The sequence below is a fragment of the Narcine bancroftii genome, chromosome 6 (genome assembly GCF_036971445.1).
Source record: "Narcine bancroftii isolate sNarBan1 chromosome 6, sNarBan1.hap1, whole genome shotgun sequence".
Lineage (NCBI taxonomy): Eukaryota > Metazoa > Chordata > Chondrichthyes > Torpediniformes > Narcinidae > Narcine > Narcine bancroftii.
The window spans coordinates 22890265-22917781 of NC_091474.1; the positions used below are offsets into that span (position 1 = coordinate 22890265).

Below are 27517 nucleotides of genomic sequence, written 5' to 3' on the forward strand. Positions count from 1 at the left end.
CTCTGAGTACGCCGGTTTCCTCCCACCATTCAAAACGTACGGGGTTATGAGTCATTTGGGAGGCATGGGGTTTTGGACTGAAAGGGTCTGTTTCCATGTTGTATGTATAAATTTAATTTCTGTTTAAATTAAACAATTAAAGTGATAAAGGAGCTAAGATGAAGGCACTCTGATGAGAGGTGTCAAGACGTAGAACCTTAAAATTGGAGCCAAACCATTACAGGCCGATAACAAGTAACTCTTCACACAAAGGAGAGCAAAAACCTACTAGTCTTTGCTTTCAAGGAGCTTCTATGGCTGGGAATGAAGAAAATGGTAGATGCTAGAATTCTGAAATTAAAAGAAAAAAATGAAGGAAACACTCAGCAGGTCAGGTAGCATCTGTGGAAAGAAAGAGTTAATGTTTAAGGTTGAAGACTCTTTGAAATAAGCCTTCGACCTAAACCTAAAAGGGCGGCACAATTAGCTCACCGTTGTTAGAGCACCAGCAATTGGGACCGGGGTTCGAATCCCACGCTGTCTGTGAGGAGTTTGTTCGCTCTCCCTGTGTCTGCATGGGGTTCCAGTTTCTTTCCACTGTTCAAAACGTACTGGGGTTGTAGGTCAGTAGGGCGTAATTGGGCGGTACAGGCTCGGGGGCTAAAAGGGCCGGTTTCTGCACTGTATGTCTAAATTTAAATTTAAAACATTAACAGATTCTCTTTCTATAGATACTGCCTCACCTACCATTATTTTCTATATTTCTTATTTCTGTGCCAATGTCTTGTGGGCTTTCTGTCTCGGAACTGAAGTGACTCGCACCTCTACCGAGCGCAGGTCCTGCAGCTAATCCAAGCAGCTGGCGAAATTCCGCAGCTGCGACAAGCATCTTCCATCCCACAAGCGCTGCCAAATGTTTGCAATGGCACTGATTTACTACAGCTTATAAGCAAATAAAGAATACACTCACTCATTTCTTTCAGCACACCGTGAAGTCGACTTTCATTTTATAATTCACTAGGCACAACGTTGCATTCTTACACCACCCAGCTGAACTCCTCTGACCCTCTCATTGGCTCACTGCCACACGAGTGATCTTGACGCTCTCAACCTCCTCCTCCAGCGTATGAGATTTATCTCCCATATTACTGACGTTTAACCCTCCCGCGCATACGCACTATTCCCCCCCCCCCCCCCACCCACCCGGCACATGGCATCGTTTACATCATCAATGGCAGCTGGCACTGCTCCCAACGAAGGTAAGTATGTGGCTGGGACACATTCAGCAAGTAAAATTCATTAGCCAGGCCTGGGAAATCCTGCTCTGGCAGTGTTACGGTTGGAGATGTCAAAAGCAATTTGTATCATCCACCAGTGTAGCCTGGATAATTTGTGTGTCGTTGTGAGCTTCTCGGTGCAATTTAAAGTGATGGGAACTTGCGAGTAAAGTTGCACGTAGACAGATATAATTCCCTGGGGTTTCACGGTTTGGCAGGGAGTGAGTTGCCCTGTTTCAAGCTGAGCTGTGGCTGGCGGGACCTCCATCTTGCCGCTCTATTCAACCTCTGAGCAGCAGAGTTGTTGCTCTCCATGGCAGTGGCTCTTTTGAAATGATTCCTCCTTCACCACACTCACTGTAACCCCACCTCCTGCACCTCTCTGTTGCTTGCCAATTCCTGTGCACGCAGTGCACCCCAGCACTCCTTCACTTGCTCTCTTAAAGTTCTGGCAAAAGTTGTACCAAAGGAAGAATGAGCAGGGGGTGGAGAAGTTAACTCTTAAATCTGCAATCTTCCTGATGTTGCTTTCAGTACAGGAGGCTACCTCTAAGTAATGCAAACTGGTAACATGAATGCAGCTCTGTTGGAAGTCAGCTGACAATCTAGGTAAGGATTGATGATATTTTGGAAGGGGAGGGGGTCTTTCATGAGGACAACAGGGAAGGAGATACTTGGCCTGATGTGTCTCAGTTGTCTTGTCTGTCACAGCAACCTCCTGGAGGCAGTTTTACCCTACATTAGTGGCACATTCTTCACACGCTGTGTCAGATTTCCATTTGTTTTCCTTGCATCATTGTACCTATCTCAGAGTCTTTTAAATGTCCCTATTGTACCAGCCTCCACGACCACCCTTGACAATGGACGCTAAGCACCCACCACTCTCTGAGTAGAAAATAAAAGTACTCCTGACATCTCCCCTAAACTTTTCTCCACTCACCTTAAGCAGATGAGGTAAAAGGTGCTGGCTGTCCACCCTATCTAAGTTCCTCTTAATCTTGTAGACTTCCATTAAGTCACCACTCATCCTTCATCCCTCCAAAGAGAAAAGCCCTAGCTCTGTTAACCTTGTCTCATTGCTCTCCAATCCAGGCAACACCTCTGCACCCTCTTCATAGCATCTGCATCCTTCCATTCATTACTGGTGAATGAATCTCAGAGCTTCAGGCTGGACTAGTTATTATTAGAGGAGTTATTAAATTGGGACACTCTCTGGAGGCAGGGTTGTGGGGGAAGAGCTACATATTTTGAGATGGGGAGGCCCAAGGCCATGAAAGACATTGAAAGAGTGCATTTAAAATAGATGCATTTCTTAACAAGTGACCAAGACAACAGAGGGGCCTTGAATGAGGCTTGAAAGGTCTGTGCACTGTTATTTATTCCATCTCTCAGGGCTGTCAACAGGAAATTTGGCATGTGGCGTCACCCAGACTGATGCTGACATGGCAGAGACTGATTAGAGTAAAATTACAAATAACAAGTTTTTTTTCCCCCTCTTATTGTGTACTATCTCCAAGCTAATGCAAGAACTTGTGTAGTCACACAACACCCAGTCATCTTTCAGCCGGCTATAACAGTTTTGTGAAAGGAACCTACCATGTTCTTGGTAAACAAGAAAATCTGCAGATACTGGGGTCTAGTGCAGTGCACAGACATACTGGAGAAACTGAACAGGACACGCAGTATCCATTGGAATCCAAAGGCAGGGCTCGGGCCCCAAAACGTCGACTAGTCTTTACTTCCTTTCGACGCTGCTCAGTTTCTCCAGCCCTTTCGTTTATTGCCATGTTTTTTTTGGCTGACATCACAGGAATGTACCTGGTCTGCTTGTATTCCATCTGATCATTGTTCAGATGTTGGTGACAATCGTGAAGAGCTTCACTGACAAGTTACTATAACTGTGTAGATTTGAACCGCCCGCTGTGCTAGTCTGGTTTTCTTTATGCTCTGTATAATGGGAGTATGTATGCACAAAGGCAAGAATCTTAATCGAGTTTAAAGGCAAGACCCTACTGTGTGCAGAACAATTTAATGAATTGAAACTTTCTCACTAATCTTGCAACCCTCTTTTTTTTAAAAAAAAAACTATGTAAGCAAATACTGGCCACCAGTTCTCTGTAATACTAGGCATGTGGTCCAATGTAAACCAACTGGTTTCCAGTATCAAATAGGAAAGGAATTCTGCCTACATTAAGGAGTATGGTGTTCACCCCGAGATTTTTAGAGTGCAAGTGTGTGCATTTACTATGTTAGTTTCTGATATTCTTCCCACCTCCAACCTCTGCAACATACATACTCCCAGCTGTCTGCTCCTCCCTGTTGTGTGTAACATGCATTGTATGATCACTAATCACCTGGTTCTTTCCCTGTGTGTCCCACCCTACCTGCTTCCAGTCCCGTACGTCCAGCTCAGCCACCTGCACAGTGAGACACAGGTAGCTTTTTACGGGCGTTGTTTCCCATCGTGCTTCAGCCTCTCCACACAATCCATCTTTTCCCTTCATTTTTATTCCCCAGCTTGCGTCGTTCTCCGCGCTAAATCATTGGTGTTAAAGAAGAAAATCTGCGGGCGTTGGGGGTCCAGTGCAATACACAAAAGTCCTGGAGAAACCCTGGCACCTTTGTATATTGCGCTGAAACTAAATCATGTTCAAGGCAGCTCATTTCAACATGAGCACAATGTAATCCACCAATGTCCCGGTCGCTGCACTGGATTTTAAGAAAGCAGCCTCCGTCCTCAATGACCCTTACCACTTCACACTGCCTCCATCAGGAAGGAGGCACAGAAGCCTGAAGACGAGCACCTGATGTTACAAAAACAGCTTCTTCCCCTCCTCCATCTGAATGGACAATGACCTCACTTTCCCCAAATTTTTTCCCCACTACTTATTTATTTTGAAATTAATGTATAGCAATATTTTCACTGTGATACTGCTGCAAAACAATAAATTTTGTGACGTGCTCATGCCAATAAATTTTTATTTGGAGTAATTCAGCAGGTCACACAGCATGCATAAGAAGTTCAGGCCAAAAACGTTGGCTACCTTTTACACCCTCTGGATGCTGTGTGACCTGCTGAGTTTCTCTAGCACATTTGTATACTGAACGAGGCCCCAGCATCTGCTGATTTTCTTGTTCAACCAGCACAATTGAACATGTTTATGCAGGCCATATTTCCTCATTCATTTAGGTTGCTGATCATTCTATCTTTTGACACTCAATTCCTAATTTTAGCTGGCTGCTTTCAAGCAATAAAGTTTTAATTTTAATAACACTCTTCAAAGATTGAGGCATGACAGTTAATTAAGGTTTTGCTCCATGGTCATTTCATTCAGATAGTTTAAATTCCACTTTGGGACATTTTGATGCATTTTCTCTGGCGCGGTCAGCGTAGCGGTTAGCACAACACTATTACAGCACCAGCGGGCCAGGTTCTAATCCGGTGCTGTCAGTAAGGAATTTATACGTTCTCACCATGTCTGCATGGGTTTCCTCTGGGTGCTCCGGTTTCCTCCCACCTTTCAAAACGTACTGGGATGTTGAGGGTTAATTGGGTGGCATGGGCTCGTGGGCCAAAAGGGCCTGTTACTGGGCTATATGTCTAAATTTAAAACCATTTCAATTTTAGAAATGTAAATTTAAAGTAGTAAGTTACAGGTCAGCAATGACAGGCAGGGCAGGCAAAAGGGGCTAAATAGGTTCTAATCTTAGTTTCCCCATATCTTTTACTAAAATCAGTTTGCATTGTTAATATATTTAATAAGAGCTATCTTTTAGAATCAAATATTTTCCACTGTGACAGGAGTTAGGTCACCAGAGATGAAGAAGAGGTGGTGCGGTTAGCACAATGTTATTACCTTGCCATCGACCTGGGTTTGAACCTGGTGCTGTTTCTCCCCGTGACCTGCGTGGGGCCTGTATGAGGGTTATAGGTTAATTTATAGGTATTTGAGAGATCACAGGCTCTTGGACCGTAAAGGCCTATTATTGTTGTGTACATCTAAATTTAAATTAAAAATTTAATTTAAACCTGGCTCTCAAGCCAGGTCTTTAAATTGGTGAAGACAAGAAGAGCAGTTCTAATCCAATTGCTAGTAATAAGGCCAGGAAATTGGTAGAGTCACTTCCACCAGTGTTAGGAAATGGTCTATCGCTGATGTGTGCTTTGAGGATGTTTAGGAGACTTTGATGCAAGCAGTGAAATGGACATCCTGTGGAAACATAATGAGGAAAATGTTATATGCTCCAGTCTCCTCCCACCTCCAAAATTTGTGGGGTTGGTAAGTTAATTGGGTGTAATTGGGTGATGGGTTTCAATGGCCTGAATCAGCTTCCACTGTGTTGCAAATAGCAAAGTTTTGGTCCTATGTAGTACAGCAGAGGACTCCTAATGGGTGTCTTGTTGAGGGGGTTTTGTTTCATGTTTTTGAAGCATAAAACTAGGTAGCCAAACTGTAGGGAATCACAGGCAGCTGCAGGTGCTGGGATCTGTTGGGTAAAGATCTCACTAGCAAGCTTGTTGAAGGAAGGAAAACACCACTAAGGACAAACTGGGGAGGTGCTGTTGGAAGTGAACTGATAATGTGACTCAAACATCCCCTATTGCAGAGGGGATTACCACCCATCCAATTCTGAAAAGCATTCCATTGCATTAGAGGTGGTCTCTTCTCCCACGCATGGCCCATTGCTCTGTGTGCTGTGCTGAACATTGTGACTGCTTTTTTTTGGGGGGGTGCGTCCTCATCTGTCACTCACTACACACCCATTCCAAGATGGACTCCTGCCATTCATGAATGGAGGTTTCCACATCAAACATATCATTTTATTCACTTGTTCCCTTAGACATCATGAACTCTACTGGCCTGTGGGTTTGATGGGATTTGGGGTAAAGTTTCCAGAGTGAGTATAGAAGGGATTTGGTTTAGTTTGTTGCTAGCATCCTTGGTTTGGAGTTAAAGGAAGGGGCATGAAGCCAAGGCCTGATCAGTCCTCGAGATGGATGCTTCATTGGAAGATCTAGAGTTCTCCAGCATACTGAACTAACATGGCTAAAGAAATGTTTTGTGTTGTGTCTCAGTGCTGATAGTATTTCTTGTAGGAACTTTTTGTAAATCATAAAGCAGGAGAGGAAACACTTTTGAAAGCAAGTTGTAAAATATTGGAACAGCCGGAAGATGGAGTTCAATAGCAGGGCCTTTTGTATAAGGGAGCAGTTTAACACTAATGTGGTCTTTGACGATGTACAGGAGGATGCTGTCGAAGATGTTCAGGAGGCCTGGGTCAAGCATTCTATGGAAACATGAGGAAAATATTACACTGTGTATACTCCTGTAATAGTCTATTCCGTGTAATAGTTGACTTGCTTTTTAAAATTGGATGTTTTCCATGTGACCTATTTAAAAGTCAACCCCTACTTTTGGCCTCAACTGCCTGCCCATCTGAGCTCCCACGCCCCAACCACAAACCCTTGCCTCAGCAGCCTGCCCACTGGAGCTCCTGATGCCCCAAGCGCAAACCCTCGCCTGCCCATTCGAGCTCCTGACACCCCGTCTGCAAACCCTGGTCTCGGCCATCCACCTATCCGGGCTCCCGACATCCCAACAACGGACTCTCTCCTAGGCCCCCAGCTGCCCACCAAAAGAAGCTCCCGATGCCCCCCCCCCAGCCACAGACTCTCTCTCCTCGGCCTTGGCCGCCCGCCCATCTGTGCTCCCGATGCTTCGAGCGCCGACTTACCACCGGATCCCAGCCATCGGAGCTCCTGACGCCTTGAATGATGCAAGTACTTACCATGGTCGAAAATTTGACCCACATGAAAATTGACGACCCCCCTCCCCAAATTTGACCTGAAAAATTGCTCCAAACCACTCGACTACAGTATTTCATGAGTATATACAGCAATTATATAGCCAATAAACAGAGATTGACTTGCAGGTAACAGAAATTTTCATTGTGAAGCAATGCTGGGAAATTGGGATCTATCTTACAGTCAAAACTGAGCACTGGGTATATATTAACAAATTAAGCTGAGCCTTTCATTTTAGGGGCACTTTTTACTAAGCAGGGGGTAAAATAGGGTCTAACCCTGAACTTCATCATAAGGTTGGCATGCTAGGTCAGCCAGGTGGCTGCAGGCAGGGTCTGACAATTCATTGAGGCCTTCCTGTCCATGGAGCATGGAGGCAGACCCTTTCAACGATTCTCTGCAGAGACCTTGCATGCTCACTAATGGAAGGCTCCTGGGGAAGCTGTGCTCAGACCCAGATGCGGGGTCTGAGCTTGTTGAGGGAGAGACTATTCTCAAAAGCCAAATGCTGTAATGTAGGTTGGACAGTTTGATCACAGCCTCAGCTGGTAGGGCTGAAATTGTCTGCCCGTCTACCCCTAAATCAAAGTGTTGGATTAAAAGCAAAACAGAAAATGGAAACGGCAACCTTCTGGCATCACCTGTAAGGAAAAAAGAGAACTGCTGTACAGTTCCTTCATCAGTGTCATTACTCTTGCAATGGAAATTTGAAACCAACAAGCTGAATTTATATAGAAACATAGTAGTAAAAGCATCCCTGAAGGTTTCAGACTAGGCCCAGGGAAAGCAAGAGACAAGTGACTGAATTATCAGATCTTGGGAGGAGAGCAAGAGAAGGGTTTAGTGGGGCATGGTTAGTGTAGAGGTTACCACAATGCTATTATAGAGCCAGCAACCCATGTCGAATCTAGCGCTGTTTGAAAGGAGTTTCTGCATTTTCCTTGTGTCTGCATCGGTTACCTCCGGGTGTTCCTGTTTCCTCCCACATTCCAAAGACGTTAGTAGGTTAATTGGCCACGTGGGTGTATTTGAGCGACACAAGCTCGTGGGCTGGAAGGGGCTGTTAACGCCTATATCTCTAAATTTTTTTAAATCACAATTACTGGTAATCAACTTTTGGAACTCAAACTCCAGTCCAGTGAAGGCGTGTGTTTCTATGGTGATGTAAAATGGGAATGTGCCAGCATTAATAGAACATAGCGATCCAAGGGTTAGAGGCGGCTACTGGGATGGAGGAAGTAAACGAAGCCAAGGAGGGATGGGAAAGATTTGAGTAACTTTTAAACGAATGTAAAATGGTAAAGCAATGGAAGGAGCACAGAAGGCAGTAAGGATCAGTTTGATCTCCAAACTTAGTGAAATAGTCTCTGCTGAGGTGGAGACTTCACCCAATCTGCTGCTGAAGGCAAGGTTCCAGTACCTGATGGAAAATTGTCAGGCTCAAGTAATTGAGCTGTGCACTCCTCCCCTCGCCCCCACCCCCCCCAACCCAAACCCTGTGATGCACGGCTGCAGCAGTAAGCAGACACAAAACTCGAGAAAGACTGTACAACAGGCTTTATTCAGTTAAAAGTCTCTGCTACAGTGGTAGCTGTACTGGTGGCTCCTGAGTGACTGGCTCGGGTCGGGCCAGCTCAGGATTATATCCCGGGTGGTTGATTGACAGCCAGCCAGGTGGAGTTTGGTCTATTCAGGTCGGCTGATTGACAGCCGGCCAGGTGTGGTCTGTCCTCCGGTGATCTTCCTGCAGGTACAGAGATCGCCCCCTGCAGTCGGCTAGTGGTGTATCACCACAATATCCCATGCCAATTACCTTGGTTCACCTTAAGCATTGTTGAAGATAAACACCCAGGTGGAATGACTCGGTACACTGGGAGATTCAAGGTCACCTCTACAAGTATAACAGCTCTGATTTGTTTTTTAAGCAACTGTATTTTTTTCTCTACATTACAATGATGATTTGAGAAACCAGCTTCACGGGGAGAGCTGGAGATGGGTGACAGATGCTGGCCTTTCCCCAGTGGAGGTAGGGTAGGCAGTTGTGTCATCCCAAAGAAAAGCTGCCAATTTTACCAAAGGGACCTTTTTCCATTCTGAACATGTATGCAAACACATTTGCTACATGGTCAAGTTAGAATGAATGGAGGGAGAACAAAGTGTTTCTTCTAACATCCTCTAATATCAGATCTAACAGCCATTTCTACAGAAGAGAAGGGGTAAGATAGCAAAGGAGCACAGCTTCTGATTTAATTAGAACGGAGAGGTAGCTTGACAAAATATTACTTGGAAGTTTCAATGTCAGAAACCAAACCATTTCTCTCAGGAATCCCTAAGCCAGCAAGCTTGTAAGCAGAGCTGAACCAGCAATGTCCTGTGCTGTACTTCTAATTGCTATCTTTTTTTGTGTGTGTGTGTGTTTGTCTTTGTCCCCTCTCCCCACCCTCAGTGCCGGCTGTCAGCATGACCAGACTAACCAGGGCTCGGACCACCTCGACTTCAAGCGTGGGATCTGGAGACGCCACCCGCAATCAGTCTCCCACCGTGACCCAGGCAGATGCCATTGGTAGTAGAGAAACAGAGCAAGGCAGGTCTCAGACCATGGAAGTCTCCTGTTAAAACGGCAACTCGCTCCTTAATTTATTTATTTTTCCTCTTGATTTGAGAAATTTCTGTCAATGTTGGCTGAGCTGCAGACACTCAACAAATGGAGAGCAAGTTTCCTGTTTAATTGTATCGTTAGTGCATGCTGGCACACTGATTCTGTTTTAATTTCTTTGTCATATTCATATCTGAGTAGTGAATGCATACTTACTTTACAGAGGTCCCTGTATGTTAGCCAGGATGACCTATCTTCCACCCCCCACCTCTGAATTGAAAGGGACTCTGCCTGAATTTCCTCTCGCTCTTTGCAATGCTGCTCGATGGACAAGCACTGAAGTTTTCAATTCTGCATAACATTTTTTCATAATCCTTCATTGGAAGTTTTTTGTGGTCACATTGTGCTCTCTGGGCTAACAAAGCTGGTACATTTGGACACTGAGCTGGCTTTAAACTCACAATTTGGGGCTCTGGGATAGAGCAGTCCCCAGAGTGTGGAGACTTATGAGGAGGTATGATGTCCTTTAGCATTAATGTTTAAACCCAAGGACCTGGCCGCTCCTGTGATGCATGACGATTGTGCTGTAGGGCTCAAGTAATTGAGCTATGTATTCCTTCCCACCCTTCTGCCCACCCCCCCTGCCAAAACCCTATCCCAATTACCCTGGTGCTCATGGTCAACTCTGCTTTGAGTATTGTTGAAGATAAACACCCAGGTTGAATGACTTGCACTTGGAGACTCAAAGTAACCTCTGCAAGTATAGAAGCTCCAATTATTATTTTTTTTTAATCAACCGTAGATTTTTTTCCTTCTCCACATTACTTAGTTAGTTATTGAGAAGAAGTCACACTGCACACTCAATATTTGGAGTTGTGGTTCTACCATATATAAAAGGCACTGACATTGTAACTGTTTTGTTACTGAGATTATCCACCCAAATGAGTGACGAGCAAGTTATTAGGTATCAGGAGCAGGTGTGGGGGATACATTATTCAAGATTCCTCTTTCATGTAATAAAAACAGTGTAATATTACGCAAAATTGTCTTTTTAATGCCGCAAGGCAGGCAGATTCGCCATCAGCAGAAATTGCCGGGCACTTCTTGCAGTCAGAGAAAGAGAAGCAAAAGAGAATCGCTTCAGAGCTACCGAGTATCTATGAATTCACCTCCAGTGCTCCTGCCAAGCCACTGGGCAAACTGAGCTCCAGATCCGAAACTCTGACACGATTAGGAACCCTTCAGCGCCCTCGAACATCCCGGTTCCGATGCCTTCTGCCCCTTCTGCCAGTCTCAAGCCGGTCCAGTGGTCCGCAGCCTGGTGTGAATCCCTTGACCGCAGTCACCTGCCAGCCTGCGTGCGTTCCTCAGCCTCCGGGGTTACTGCCAGCCTGCGTGTGTTCCTCGGCCATAGAACCCTTCACTTCTTGACTGTTAGGTTTTCCCCCAAAACAGCGTCACATTTGCTTAGTAACCTACTGCCACCCCACACCCCCCTTCAAAACGCTGCTTCTCTCCTCCCTGTGCTTTCAGTGATATAAGAATTTTGAAAGGGGGGGGGCCCCTTTCCTGCCCTCGAGTGCAGGAAGCACAGCAGATGTGATCCAAACCAATTCTTGGTGTCATCCGAGTACGTCTCCAACCTTTGCACTTCCTTATTCTGCCTTTTTCGTTCTCCATGAGTCTGGAGTACCAGCTCAAAAATGTATTTTCAACAAAATATTTAAAAACAAAAAGAAACTCTACAGGTACAAAAGCCTGTTGTGTGAGCATGTAATGTCCGTGTGTTGGTTTCTTGTGATAAAGTGCCGGCATTTGATTCTTGCGCTGACGTACACATCGAAAGATGAATGAATCAACTGATATTGAAATAAAACCAGTCCTGGCTTATAGTTTTGGAAATGGCTGCTGGATCCAGATGTTTGTATGTTTTTTTTTGTAGCTGGAGTTCAGTTCATGCATTTATTAAAATAGAGATGCTGTGTGGAAGTAGTTTGCCTTATTTTGCATGCAATCCAAGAAATCATTGCTTGTGAAGCACTTTGCTTTGTGAGTCCTTTATGGTTGAAACTTCCTTCAAATGCCAGATACAAATGATCATCAAGAAGACTAATCGAACCTTGAAAAGTTTGCATCAACCCAAAGATCACACATGGAGAATATAAAACAGCCCTTCGACCCACATGTTGGAGCTGAACATGATGCTCAAATCAAACTAAAATGACTTTTGCTTGATGGATATTTCTCTGTCCTCTTCAAGTTCCTGTGTGTATCTGGCAGTCTCTTAAAGGCTACTATTGTATCTGCTTCCACCACTACTTATGGCAGTCTGTTTAAAAAAAAAGTTGTAGCTGATATCTCCATTAACTATCTCCTCCTCACCTTCAATGCGTGTCCTCAAATGTGTGATGCTTTTACTTGGTGGGGGGGGTGGGGGGGAGATTCTGACTGACAATGGCTCTTATGACTTTATTCACCTCTATCGGGTTGCTTCTCCACTCCAGATAAACCAACCCAAGTTTATCCAACCACTTCGCATGACCCGTATCCTCTAATCTAGGGGAAACATGCTGGTAAATCTCTACTGAACCCTCTTCAAAGGCTTTGCATCCCTCCTGTTATTGGAGTGACTGGAAACTGGACACAGTATTCCAAATGTTAATATTAGCTGCAAAAGGACTTCCTTTTGTACTCAATGCCCTGCTCAGTGAAGGCAAGCATACCAAATCCTGCTGGACCACCCTATCTACTGAGCAATGAGCTATGGACCTGGACCATTAGGACTCTCTACACATCCGAGCTTTGAAGACCCCTGCCATTTGACCACTTGCATTTGACCCATTAAACTCCATCTGCCATTTCTCTGCACATACCTGTAACTACATCCTGTTGTATTCTTTGATAGCCTTCTACACTGTCCTACAACTCCACCAATCTTGATATTATCTGCAAACCTTCTCATCCATCTACTTTCACCCAAGCCATTTGTTTACATCACAAACAACATGGGTCCAAACACCCACAGGACCCAGCAGGGCGGCAATGTTATTTATAGAGTGAACAAACCAGTTTGAATCCAGTGCGGTCTGTAAGGAGCTTGTGCGCTCTCTTCGTGTCTGCTTGGGTTTCCTCTGAGTGCTCCGATTTCTTCCCACCCTCCAAAAAAATATGTATATGGTTTGTAGGTTAATTTGGGTGGCAGAGGCTCATGGGCTGGAAGAGCCTGTGACAGTGCTCTATCCCTAAATTAAATTGACATCAATCCCTGCCGAACACCTTTAGTCATGGGGTACCAGGCAGGATAACACCAACCCACCACTAGCCTCTGGCTTCTATTGCCAGCAAATTACCCAATCCACACCATCAATTCACCATAGATCCATGAATTTGTATTTTCTGGATCAGCCTAACCTGAGGAAACTTGTCAAATGCTGTAGATTCTGATTTAATTAGAACGGAGAGGTAGCTTGACAAAATATTACTTGGAAGTTTCAATGTCAGAAACCAAACCAGCTGTAGATTCTTTTGTGTAATGCTCTTCAGAATTGATAGGTTAACAGAGGGATTCCATTGTAGATTTGTTGCCATATACCCGGGTATCCCAAGGGTTGAATAACGAGAATAAAATCAGAAAATACTGGAGGCACTCGGGCCACGTGTGGGAAGAGAAACCGACTGTCAGAACTGAGAAGACACCAGAAACCTGTTAAGCTGCAACAAAAAGGGTAGGGGGAAGTGTTGATCTAAGCTGTCAGCAAGGTTACCTGATCAATGAAGGAATGGGGAGCAACACGAAATTCTGCAGATGCTGAGATTGTTGTTTAAAAACAGAAATGCAGGAGGGATTCAGCAGGTCTTGCAGCAGCCGAAGGAGGTAAAGGTGTATTACCGGTGTTCTGAGCCTGAGCCCGTCTTCAAGGTAAAAGCAAAAAGCTGGCAGGTGTTTGAATTAAAGAGGGGGAAGAATGGGTGGGGAAGGAGTCCAGACCAGCAGCCAAAAGGTGTTGAAAGGTGAGAATTGATTTTGGCTCTGTGAAAGGTGATGGGTTGGTGGGGGGGGGGGGTGTGAAAAAGAAGAGGGAGAGACAGAACTAGAGGGAAGGAGATGGGGAAGAAGAAGGGGGTGAGTGAATAGGAGCAGTTAGCGGGTGTGAACTTGACATAAGTAGTGTGAAGTGCAGAGCACAAGGTGTGGCTGGCCACGTCCTCCACTCCCAGAGGAAAAGAATTAAGAGAAGAAACTGAGCCAATATCCTAGATTGTCAACTGTTACAGATAAAGGAATCGAGTTATCTGAAGTTGTAGAATTCAATATGGTGCCCAGAGGTCTGCAGTGTGCCCACTGAATGATGAGGTGCTGGTCCACCTTGTGTCGGGCAGCACTGAAAGGGCAAGAGGCTGCAGAGGCCTTCATCCATGGCTGTAAAGGAGAGTGGCAAGAGAGGGGAATAATGACAGGGTTCTCATGGCACATTTTTATTCCTGGAATATAGAGGATCATGGATTAAATGAATGGGGGAGTTTTATGGAGGTGAAATGTGAGGTCATTCACCTTGGATTGGGCATGAATTCTAAAAGGTAAAGAATTTGAACCAATGGCAGTTCAGGGAGAAAAATGTACAAAATAAAACCTGCAGGCAGCACGGTTGGCCTAGTGGTTAGCACAGCACCTTTACCGCGCCAGCGATCGGGACTGGGGTTTGAATCCCATTGGCTTCAGTTTCCTCCCACCGTTTGAAATGTACTGGGGGTTACAGGTTAATTGGGTGTTTATCTCAAACCAAAGTAGAAGATGCCCTGGTCAGTGCTGTCTGTGGAGAGTGATAGTTTATATTTGGGATCAATGATCCTTCATTGGAATTGCATCAGGTTCACAGAAATGCAAGCTTCCATGAATGCCAATCATTCAAAGCAATGTGGACTTGCACCAGAAGTAAAAGGCAAAGAGAATACTGGCCCTGAGGTGGCAATAGCACCAGACAGCACACAATTCCCCAAGGAAGCCACCTAAGGAGAGAACTGTTGGCTTACAGAAAGTATAACTAGATAAAATGGATTAAGTGGTTCCACAAACTGGGGCTGTAGTCCTTGGGATCAGCTGATTAAGGGATGATTTAACCCAAGGTACAATGTCTCAAAGATGGGATAGAGAGAAACCATCTACCCTGGTCTGGTTTTAAAAATTAGAGATGGGGTTTTGAAAGTTATTTGAAAAACTTCAACTGGTGGTGAAATTTTCCTATTATTTTCTACAAGTAGCAATCAGTTCCAGATCAATTGTCAACAACAACCATTTATTTTTCCATCCTGGGAAGTCACTCTCAGAGAGGGGCACTATGATATCAGTTTATGTCAATGCATTCGAGCAGACATTCTCACTAGGTGCCATGGAACCTCCCCTTAGCACATTTGTGGGGGGGGGGGGAGTGGAGAACATGGCTTGAAATCAAAAATTGTTCTTACGTTGTCGGTTGGAGAGAAGTACAGAAGAAACCAACTAAACATGACTTTGTCACAGGGAATGGGGGACATAAACTTCCAGCAGGGATCATAGCCAAAAAAAAAGATTGAGAATTGCTGCATTATAAAAGCACCAAATCTGCAGAAACTGGAATCTTCAGCAAATGAAGAAATTAAGGAGGAGCTCAGAAGGTCACACAGCATCCATGCGTATGGATGGTCAAATTGTACTTCAGGTCAAAACCCTTTACCAAGATAAGGGTTTCGACTCAACGTTGACTGACCCTTTCCATCCATGGCTGCTATCTGATTTTCTGATTGAAAACTTGGTCAATGCATGTGATGTCATGTATGTACTCTGACAATACATCTGAACACTGATCGGAACTTCTCCAGGATTTCATTGCTATGTCAATGCAGGAGATGGTGACACCAATTGATAGCACTGTTGTGTGGCATGGTCTTCAATACTCTCCTCCATTTCTGAAGCGTAATGATGTGGTAAAAGACCCCGAGCTGGTACAAGAGAAAAAAAACCTTTCAAAATGTGATATTGAACCAAATAAAGAGGTGGTGCTAGTGATGGCTTATGCTACAAAGATAATCTATTGTCACCTGCAGAGATACAAAAGATGCTCCAACGTTGCAAATGTGGTCCATGAGCTAAATGCAAGATTTTGCCAACAGGGGGCAGTGTATTCTTCTCAAGGACAATGCCCATCATCACACCCAAAGTGAACTAATGAAGAGTAAAGGAGAGACCATCATCCACACACCATCGCCTGGCAATGAATAGATGTGCACGTCCGACAAGCAAGCCCTTTTATTTTTGGGACACCTGCCTCTCCTCAAGGTCACCTCTCATTTTTGTGGGCTGGTTTTGACCTTTACTGAGGGAATGGAGCACCTCTTCATTGGTTGATGTGGCCCCTGGTATACACAGGACAGTGGTTGAGATAGAGTCCCTTGGGCTGTCCTCGGATTTCTTCAAGGGCCTGATTGCAGAGCTGAGATCAATCCTAGGGATGGAGCAATATTGTGCACAATTCCTTCCAGATTTTTCCATTGCATCGGCTGCTGAAATTTGACATGGAGTAAGGAGTTAAGGTTAGATCATGGATGCAAGTGAAACTTCTGGTTGTTTTGAAAACTATGAGTTGGAGTTGCCATGTGATGCATGCGGTTTGGGTGCAAGAATAAACAGGGTAATGGAAGATGAGCAAAAGAAGCAACACCCACACCGTGGTGGAAAGTGAGAAGGAAACCCATAAGTTGTGTTTCCATCACTTTTTTACCAGAGCCTCATTATTCCTCGAAACCGACAGATCCTAAATAGCCATCCTCTGATTTTATCCATTCCTTGAGGCAGATTTGGAAAATCCCACTGAAATCATTTGATCTAAATATGAAGTACAATGTTCGACTCTTTACTTTGAACCAAGTTAATTTTAAATAAGCTACTGACAGGAAAAAATTACTTACTAAATCTTCAATTGCTGTGGGAAGTGGGTGACAGAGGAAAGAGGGCACAAGGTTTATTATTCATGACTAACAGAGAGCTGTATTTCCATTGTCAGACCCCAAAACATTGAGCTATTGCTGCATTATAGTTTCTGTCTTCACTTACAGTACAGAAAGATAAGAGTTTCCAGATGACTGATGGCGCTAACTCTCCAAGCCTGGCCTGGTATCACCAGGACTGGACAATTCATCTTCAGGACTCTAACCAACAGCCAGGTGAACAGTGTACTTTATAGAGCAAAAATAAAGATACATACCCAGCATTTCAGGCTTGAGTCCTTCATCAAGGTAGCCAGGTGTCTGAACAAAATGGGGAGGAGAAGCAGTCCAAAATGAAGGAGGTTATAGGTGGATGTGAGGGTGGGTACAACAGAAAGCAGGTGGAGGGAGATGGCTCTGTGAATGGAGAGGGAAGGGGTGAAGAGCTAAAATGATAGAAGACAAAGGGAATAGGAAGGGAGGGGAAACAGAGAGTAGGCTAGCAGAAACCAGAGGTCAATGTTAGTGCCATCCAGTTGGAAAGTGCCCAGATGGAAAATTAAGTGTTGCTCTTCCATTTTATGGGTGGTCTTTCTTTGACAATACATGAGGCTATGGGAGAGGGGTTCAGAATTGAAATGGTTGGCCACTGGGCAAGCTCTGTCACTGATGAGGACAGAGTGAAGGTGCTCAACAAAGCAATCTCCCAGACTGCATCTAATGTTTTCCCATGTAGAGCACAGGCCCTCGAAGAGATCTGAGGACAGCCCATGGAACTCCATCTCCACCACTACCCTATGTGTGTCAGTGGTCACACCAACTAATAGAAGAGGTGCTACATCTCCCAACAGGTCATATCCAGCTCTCAACAATGAGAAGTGCCCTTGACAGGAGGCAGGTGTCCCGAAAATAATAGGGCTTGTTTCTAGGCCTGCACGTTTTATTTATTTCAGAATGTGGCCACAGGCAAGGGTATCAAGTAACATCCATTCTTAATTGTCCTTCAGTGGTTGATGTTGAACCACCTTCTTGAACAGCTGCAGTTCTTCTGGTGTAACTGGTCTCACAGAACAGTTAAGCAGGGAGTTAGCCCCAGTGTTAACTTCCAATTCAGGATGGTATGTGACTTGGAGAGGAATAATCTTGTCTGCAAGATGATAAAAGGCATAGATAGAGTGGATAGACAACACCGTTTCCCCAGGGCGAGAGTAACAAACACCAGAGACATCTGTACAAAGTGAGGGGAGGAAAGCTTAGGGAGATGTCAGAGGTAGGTTTTCTACACAGAGGATTGTGGATGCCTGGAATGCATTGCCAGGGGTGGTGGTGGAGGCTGAAACATTAGGAGCATTTAGAAGACCCTTAGGCTGGCCCATGGATGAAAGAAAAATAGACGGTTACAGGGTAGGGAGGGTTTATTTTGTTGTAAGTTTATATAGGATGGCACAACATTGTGGGCCAAACAAAGGTTCTGTACTGTGCTATAATTCAAATTTAGATTTATTATTGTTCCTTGTCCCACTTTCTTTGCCTATTGGAAATGCTTGTTACATCAGCCCCTCTCTTGCCTTCAGACCCATGAGGAAAAGGCCATTCAACATCCATGCTACACCCTCTCCCTCTCGATGTAATGGCACCTATCTTGCCCTCTCAAGCACTGCCCACAAAATGGTTGTCTGAAGGAGGTTACTTTTTTTTAAACTAATTTTAATTTATTAATTAATTTAGATATATTTGTATTGTATTTGTAAAGGGGGTTGCACAGTTAGCACAATGCTGTTTCACCAGCAAACAGGTCCTGGCACTGGAAGGCTTAAATATAAGATTGCAATCCAAGGTAGCTGGGAGGGAGATATTGAAGATATCCTTGAATACATCGGCGAGTTAGTCAGTACAGATTTTTAATGCTCAGCTGGATACTCCGTCCGGACCTGATGCTTTCCTTGGATTCATTCTCCCGAAGGCAGCCTGCACATCATCCTCATGTTCCATGCAAGTAATATTGTTCCCACTTTTCAGCCTTGAGTGAAGGAAGAGGCTAAGGTAATACAGGGACCAGAAAGAGAATAGAAATCTGGCTGGGTATCAGTGTACCATTTGACTTACTATCATACAGCATAGAAAAGGGCCCGTTGGCCTGACTTATCCATGCCAGCCAAGTTCAGGTCCCATTTGGCTATTTTTGGCCCATATCCCTGTAAACCTTTTCTATCTATGTCCCAGCCTCTACCATTTCTTCTGGCAGTTTGTTCCACACACCCATCACCCTTGGAGTGAAAAAGTCACTCCTCAGGTCCCTTTTAAATCTTTCCCCTCTTAGCTTAAATCTGTTGAAGAAAAAAAGAAGAAAAGCAATGTTTTCATTAGTGGTGGCTCCAACCTTCTTGTCACCAAATACCGTGGGCTCACCCAGCGTCCTCTGGAAATTGCTCATTCTTTTCCAGATCACATGCTCGAGAAAGCACGAATGGCTTAAAAGAAATCAAAATGCACTGAGATTTTCCTTTTGTGGCTTTTAATGCTTAATTTCTTCCTTTTGTCTGATGTGAATGAGTTGGATGAAATTAATCACCGTTAATTGTTGCAACACATTTATGCAGAGCAGCAGAAGTAAAACATGAAAGTCTTCAAAACCTGGGGATGAAGTAAAAACAAAGCACTGCTGGAGAAATTCAGCAGATTAAACAGTAATAAAGTCCACCATATAAAGTACATTGTTTCTCCAGCTCGCAGACACGGGTAGAACGTACAAACTCCTTACAAACAATGCCAGATGTGAACCCGGGTAGTTGGTACTGTAATAGCGTTGCGCTAACCGCTATCCTGAACATGACGCTGAGTCATTATTATCTCTTTAATTCAATTATGTACGCTATTGATTTTTTTAACAAGTATCCATTTGGCTGCAGCAAGTGAAACCTATGGTGTGCATGTACATTGTCCAATAAACTCATGGTCATTACCATTTTACATGCCATTCAAAGGCTAGCAAAGAATCTGCCCGGCCCCCCATCGTTCCTCCTCAATCCCTGAGTTTTTCCCCAGGGGGACGATTTTAGGAGAGGGTGTAGCTTTTAGGTGAGAGGGGAAGACGTAAGAGGGGTTTGAGAGTGAAATCAGAGGGTGGTCCGTATCTGGAACGAGCTGCCAGAGGAAATTACAGAAGCGAGTACAACATGATGTTCACATTTGGACAGATATATGGCTAGGACAATGTTTTACAGGAGCTTCTTCCAGAGGGTCTTGCCTGGCTGCACCACTGTGTGGGAAGGTAGCTGCAAACCATCGGAGCGGGAGTCAATACAGAGGATCATCAAAACAACTGAGAAAATCAGTGGGGTCTCCCTTTCCTCTATTGACTACATTCACCAAGAGCATTGCTTAATTAGGGCTCAAACAATTGTAGAAGACCCTTTCCATCCAACACACAATATTTTTGACCCACTACCATCAAGAAGGAGCTTCAAAATCAGGACTGCCAGCTTCTTCCTGCAGTCTGTGAGATTGCGGAACAGTATTCTGTAATTGGATAAATCATCCTAAAATATTTATTTGAAATTATGTTTTTATGTACATATGTGATATTATGTGCTGTATGTGTGTGCCCTGTGCTGTTTCATCTGGTTGTACATGTATAGTCAGATGGTAATGAACTTTAGAAGGTCATGGGTGAAATGCAGAAAAGTGGGACTAACCCAGAAGGGCCTGTTTGGTGCTCTATGACATTTTGACTCATGGTTCCGATTCCCCACATCTGCTTGTCCGTGATGTTTGGTGAGGAGTAGAGGTCACTTTGATGTATCAGTTCCTCTTGCACTTTATTTCTTGCACCAGCAATTAATCTTGGGATTTCCTTCAGAAGTTGTAGCATAGACACAGCTGAAGATGCCTGACTTCAGTTTGTCACCTCATCTGGAACATGATCAGTTCATGTTCAGGTCCCTGGAAAGGGATTTGATACCACAACCTTCTAATTCGAAGGCGATTGTATGAGTCACTGAGCTAAGAGCGTAGAGGTTGTGTCAGAGGAGGGTAGATTCAATCACATTTCTCTCTGCTGCTCTGTAAAAGCTTCAATCTTTTATGTTGTTCCACTGAGTAGATTAAACTATCAGTAAATTAATATTTTCCAATTAAGGAAATAATATATGAATCAGAAAGATCGCTGTGATATTTCTGTGGGGGTTAAGTGTGGGGAATGAGTCCTTTGGGTTGTACTCTTATATTAGAGCCTTCCAGATGCCGAATGCTCTTTGATTGAGTGAAATATCATTAACTCTGTGTCTTGGTGACTTCATCCCAATACAGGCTTTAAGAAACTGACAAGGAATCAGGGGCTTAAACAGGATGAAGTAATTTAGTTGAAGTTCTCTTCCAATTGCTGTCTGCTCATGTAGCAATGATAACATCAACATTTACATATTCTGCCAACATAGCTCATGATAGTTCAGTCATTGACCAGTCAATCTCAACCTTTTTCTCTGCTAACCCTAACCCCCCCCCCCCCCCCCCCCCGTCCTCCACCCTCCCTTGCAGGATTCTGCTCAAGGTTTATGGGCCTCCTTCCCTGTGAAGCAGTCAAGTATTGGTTTCTTCCATACTTCTCTCCTGTGTGTAAAAAAAAATGTTTTGTGAGGTGAAAAGACTTTTACTTAAATGTGCTGATGCTCTCGGAGAGGGGTGCCATAGGGATCGATTGAGAATGGCTGGTCCTGACATGTGTTTCTTATCTTCTGTGCCTTGGATAGTAAAGGAAATCTCCTCAGGCCTTCCAAACTATCTTTTCTAACTAGTCCCTAATTTTTAGAGGTCCATGGACACAGATTGGAAGTCTAATATACATGACCATTTCCATTAGATCAGTTTGAGTTGGGTGTAAACTCTGATAAACCATTGTGCTGTGCTGTGCTTTACCAGCAAAGGGCGATTTTCTTACCCTTGAATGGCTTTTATGCAAATATTTCCAGTTTAACAGGTTTGCTCTGGTTCATTATGGCCATTCTTGAGTTAGGTCTGCATCAGCAGGTCCCTCATTCAAACCCTTCTTCTATTATTCTGGTACACTAACAGATCCAGATAAACTGACATCAAACTGATGAAGGAAAGAAACAGGACAAGAGCAGGAGTCTCAACCCAAAACATTAACCATCCATTTCTCTGACCCACTGAGTCCCTCTCTAGCTTCTTTCTGTTCCCTCAAGGGCAGAGAGAAAGGGGACAGATATGCTGTCCAATATCATCTTGGCTTGCTACTTTATTCTCTTGCTAATCACTTGATTTAAAACATAGAATGTAGAACATTACAGCACAGAAAAATAAAAGTAGAAATTCTGCCTGGCTCGCAGGTAAAAGAATCTTAGGGTTATATATGATGTCAATAAATGTGAACTTTAAAAAGAACATGGCTTTTGGGCCACCTATATAAACCTACTCCACACAATCTAACCCTTCCCTACCTCACACCTATGACCCTTTATTTTTCTTGCATCCTTGTGTCAAACGAAGACTCTTTTAAATGTTCCAATTGTACCAGCCTCCATCACTGCTCCTGGCAAAGCATTCCAGGCCTCCACTATTCTCTGTGTAAAAATCTTACCTCTGAGGACTCCCCTAAACTTTCTTCCACTCATCTTAAATAGATGCCCTGTGGTATTGTCACCCTGGGGTAAAGGTGCTGGCTGTCCACCCTATCTATGCCTCATAATCTGATAAATCAATTTGATCAACGGAATTTGGACAGGTTTATGGACAGGAAGGGCTTTAGAATCATATGGACCAAATGCGGGCTTGTAGCCCAGAATGCCAACCTGGAAATTATGAATGAGTTAGGCCTGTTTCATGCTGCTCAGGTCCATGACTCTTGTGTCTCTGTTCTGCTCATCTGAGATATTTACATCAATGGAAACCTGTTGCTGTGTCAGTTTCTAAAGCAGACATTCTCAACGGGGAACCTTCGACATTTAGGCAGACGCTTAAACAAGGAAGATATAGAAAGACATGATCCTAATGTGGACAAATGGGATTAATGTAGAAAGGCGAAAAGGTTAGCATTGAGGTGTTGAGCTGAAGGGTCAGGTTCTGTCCTGTACAGGTCAGACAGCAATGTGGAGAGAGTGTCTTCTAAAAGCAAAAATGCAAACAGAAACCAGTGAGGGTAAACAAAGTAAAATAGATAAGAGTAGAAGAGTAGGAAGGTCATGCTAAAACTGTATAAAATATTAGTTAAGTCATGCTCGAGAACTGCTCATTATTCTGATTAATTAACTGGGATTTGAGAGGATGCTGAGGGCTCCCAAAGGGCCTTGGCCACGGAAAGCTTTCTGATCATGTGAAAGGTTTGGATCTGGAGCTCGGACTGCCGATGGATCGAACAGGAGTCTGTGTGGCTGCGGAGGCTGGAGGAGCCAAATGTTAAAGTACAGCCATACCTTGACGTACGCCCGATTGAATAACGTCCATTCACAGATACGTGTGAGTTCCAGGAACTCTGGTGCTCGGGATTCACTGTGGCGAGTGTCTGCAGTTACGCAGTTGGGGCGTTGGGACCTCCAGTAGTAGGTGGGCAGCCGGGGCGAGGATCTGCAATCGGGGCATCGGGAGCTTGGATGGGCAGGCAGCAAGGAGTTGGGAGAGAGTCTGTGGTCAGTTCGTTGGGATAGTAAGGATCCGTGGACGGGACGCCAGGGTCTCAGATAGGTGGGCATTCAGGTGTTGGGAGCCCTAGTGAGTGGGCAGCTGGGGTGAGGATCCGTGGTCGGGTGTCGGGATCATGGATGAGTATATTTCACCTATAATGATCCACACTTCCAGATGGTAACCCAGACACAAGTCGAGGAACGACTGCATATGTTACAATTTAACATGACAATAAAATGAACCTTGAACCTTGTAACAGGAAGGACTTGACAAGTCTTGACGGACCTCAATTTTAAGTGTACATTTATTTGTTACAGAATACCTAAGGTTCTTGGGCAAGCAGAGTGACAGATGATCTCTCACAGCTGTGGTAAACCTCTGTAATGCTATGATTGGCTACTGCCAGCTGGACACACCTCCTGAGACTGATCCTACCCATAGCCCTTTGCATGCTCCCCAGTTCACTCTGCTTTGATCAATCAATGCGATAGACGGCTGTTCCAGTCTATGGTTAATAAAAGCCTATCAGTTTCACCACTCCAGTCTATTGTGATTATAGATGGTGCATCAACAGCAAAGAGCACATTGAAAGAGGGTAGGAGTACAATGAAAGAAAGATCAATTAGCATCAAGAAGGTGCAGCATGACGGGGTTCATAGAAGGTTTCCAAGAATATTGCTAGGATTGGAGATGTAATGTCTGTCTTTTTTAGAACAGAGGTTGATGAGGGAAGATTTAATTGAAGTGGATATAAATTGGAAAAGGCTAGAGGAAACTGCCACTGAGTTGACTAACCAGAGAGCAAGGAACTAAGTTATTTGGTATGAGGTTTGCAGGGGAGAGGAGGAAACTTCTGCTTCATCCAATGAAGTATGCAACTCTGAAAGAATTTTGGAGGTAGGAACTCTCATCATGTTTATAAATTATCGAACTAGACACTAGATGTGCCATGAGACTAAAACTGAAAGCCAGAATGAGTCCCCACATCTTTATTAGAGCCAACATGGGTATGATGGGCCAAACGGTCATGGGGTGTTAATCAGAGTAGAAACAATTAAAGTTATTTCGAAAGCCAGTGTGGCAGAATAAGTAACTTATCTGGGGATTAGTTGAAATGTAACTAAAGATTATGGTAGCATAGTGATTACATTACTAGGCTAATAACCTAAATTTAAATTCAGTTTATCAAAAAAAGTCAGTATTTTTATTTAAAAATATGGTATAAGTAGCAGGGACAATAAAGCCATTGAAACAGTAGAACACTATAACACACAAACAGGCCCTTTGTCCCATCTAATCTGTGTCGAATTATTCTGGCTAGTCTCATTGACCTGCACCCAAGTCCATTGACCACTCCCATCCATGAACCTGTCAAAAAATTTTTTAAATGTCAAAGTGGAGCCTGCATTCACCACTTCAGCTGGCAGCTCGTTCCTCGCTCTCACCACTTTCACAACGTGCAGAAATTCCCCCTAAACATCACACCTTTCACCGTTAACCCATGTCCTCTAGTTTTTGTCTCACCTAACCTCAGTGGGAAAAGCCTGCTTGCATTTACTCCATTTATACCCCTCAGAACTTTATATAACTATCAAATTTCCCCTCAATCATCTACACTCCAGGGAATAAAGTCTCCGACTGTGGTAAAAACCCATCCAGTTCATTAATGACGTCTTGTGAAGGAAATCTGCCCCTGCAGCTGATTGATCTCCAGGTTCTCAGCAATATGGTTGACTTTGAAATGGCCTGGCAAACCATTCAGCCCAGGTGCAATGAATGCTGCCTTTGCCTGCAATGCCCTCATCCTGTGAAGGAAGGAATAGCCTTGAGTTAGACCCATCAGTGTGGTCACCTTGTTTGCTCTGAATCAGAAGGGTGAAAGCACACATCCCATGCCATAGGCCTGATTGCATAAGTGTGGCTGCAGTAGAGAAGATTGCCCTGCTGGCTTAAGTACTGTACCATCCGACTGGCTCCACATGAGGATGTGAAAGACTCTGTTGCAAGAAAAGCTGTGAATTAGCCAAATGGTATTACCAGAAATACCATAAACCCAATTACCATTGTCACTAACCCACTTGCAACATTTCGAATCACAGACAGCCAATGCTAGAAAAGCAAAAGGTCAGTCAGTATTTGTGGAAAGACAAACTGCCAATGGTTTGGTTCTGAAAACCCTTCATCAGAACTGGAAAGGAAGGAGATGCAACTGGATTTTCAGGACAGAAGTATAGAACACAGGGAATATCTGTGAAAGGATGAGTTGAAATGGCTTAGTGGGGATAAATATAAACATATTAAACAATTGTATTGAGTAATGAGAGTTTATAGTTATATTCATAAGTACAATTCAAGATAGAAAAAGAGAAAAGAAGCATAAAAGAATGGATAGATAAATACTCACATTTTTAGTTGGTGCAAGAATAAAAAGTGATTTTTCAATAGTGAAGCCAGATCTTTTGGTGGTCCTAGAGGTGTTTGTGGTTAGGGCAGAAAGGGGACATTCAGGAGTCTGATAGCTGTCAGATATAAACTGTTCTGGGAACTAGAGGCATCGGACTTCAGGCTTCTGCCCCTTTTACTTGAAGTTATCAGCGATAAGAGGTTGTGACCAGGGTGATGGGTCCTTTATGATGTTGGCTGCCTTCTTGAGGCAGCGCCTCACATGGAGAGGTTTAGGCCCAGCCAAACGTTGGTGAGTTGCCACAGTGCATTTTGTGGAGGATACTCTCACTGCAATTAGAGTGGTGGAGGGAACGAATGTTTCAGGTAATGGGTAGTGTGGGCTGCTTGTGGTCCAGACAAGCTGAGAATATTTCATCAAATTCCTGGCTGGTGCTTGTGTTGAGTTGGAACGTCTTGGGCAGTCAGGAAGTGAGTCACACATTACTACAGCATCCCAACCCTTGGGTTCCCACTTCAGAACTCTGAGCAAATAAATCAAGGCCACTTTCCTTGTCCAGTATCAAGACTTCAGATCTTGTCAGTAGTAACATTTTTTCTCGGGTGAGACATTAAACCAGCCTCCTACCTGCACTGATCGACGTCAGTAGAAATAAAATACAGCAGAAAGGTCCAGTAGTTTTCATTTCTGTGTCCTGAATTATCTTACAAACTCAAAATATCCGTCACCCTTTTACTGGATTGGCAACATGTTTTCAACCATTTCAGGAAACCTCAATCCATTTAAAAATGATGCATGTTTGTTCCTGGCACTTTCCAGGATGGTAGTCAAATATGAAAGTCGGCAGACTCCGTGACTGAAGTAAAAACCCAGTGCTGGAGAAACTCAGCAGGGCAAACAGTGTCCTTTATGTAGCAAAGATAAAGATACATAACCAACATTTTGGGCTTGAGCCCCTCATCAAGTTATGAGCAAAATGTAGATAGGCACCCAGACAAAATGGTGGGACGGGGAGGAATAGAGGGAGGAGCACGGTGACCTTCCCAGGATGGTGTCTGGGTTGGTGGGTATGAGTTATGGGGAGAGGCGGGACAAACACGTTGTTTTCCCCTGCAGCCTCAGAGGCTGATAGGAGTTTATAGAATCATGAGGGACATTGATAAGTTAGTCCATCAGTGATGTGGAATTGGTGGTTTAATTGGTTGCTGAACATTATCCCTTAGGGTGGGTGAGTGGCAGAAGAATTGAAGGGCAAGTAGTAGTTGATGGGCTTGAGTGAAGGAGAAGTGGCAGGGACAAAGGGAAGTAAGAAGTGGATGAATGGGATCAGAATATTTTTTCCATGATAAATATGTCACATAAAAGAGGACATAGATTTAAGATTGGAGGAGAATATGTGTGGAAGTTTTTCTACACACACACGCGGGGGGGGGGGGGTGTTGGGAGGGGTGGTGAACAGATTGCCAGGAGTAGTAGTGGAGGCAGACATTATAGTAATGTTTAAGATGCTTTTTGATAGATACACAAGTAGTAAGTGAATAGAGGGATATGTATCAAATGCAAGCAGGAAAGTTTTATTTGATCATGGGCATCCTGACTGATATGGAGATGTCAATGCTCAGGACAGGAAAAAAAAACTCCAGAGGGTTGTTAACTCGGCCTGCAGCATCACTGACACCAGTCTTCACTCCATCAAGGACTTCTACATGAGGCAGAGTCTGAAGAAAGCAGCCTCAAACCTCAAAGACCCCCATCACCCAGGCCATGCCCTCTTCACTCTGCTACCATTGGGAAAAAGATACAGGAGCCTGAAGACAGACACTCAGTGGCACGAGGACAGCTTCTTCCCCTCTGCCATC

At 44.1% G+C, this 27517-nt stretch overlaps 1 protein-coding gene across 9 annotated transcripts in view; it reads left to right on the forward strand.

Moving 5' to 3' along the window:
* Positions 1 to 11647, forward strand: part of LOC138735810 (protein NDRG3-like) — a 124422-nt gene extending 112775 nt beyond the window's left edge. For all 9 annotated transcript variants that reach the window (XM_069884270.1, XM_069884271.1, XM_069884263.1 and 6 more), the window contains one exon: positions 9509 to 11647. In XM_069884270.1, coding sequence (XP_069740371.1) covers positions 9509 to 9678 — 170 coding nt within the window. In that variant the 3' untranslated portion in view covers positions 9679 to 11647. The remainder of the gene's footprint in view (positions 1 to 9508) is intronic.
* Positions 11648 to 27517: the final 15870 nt, after the last annotated feature.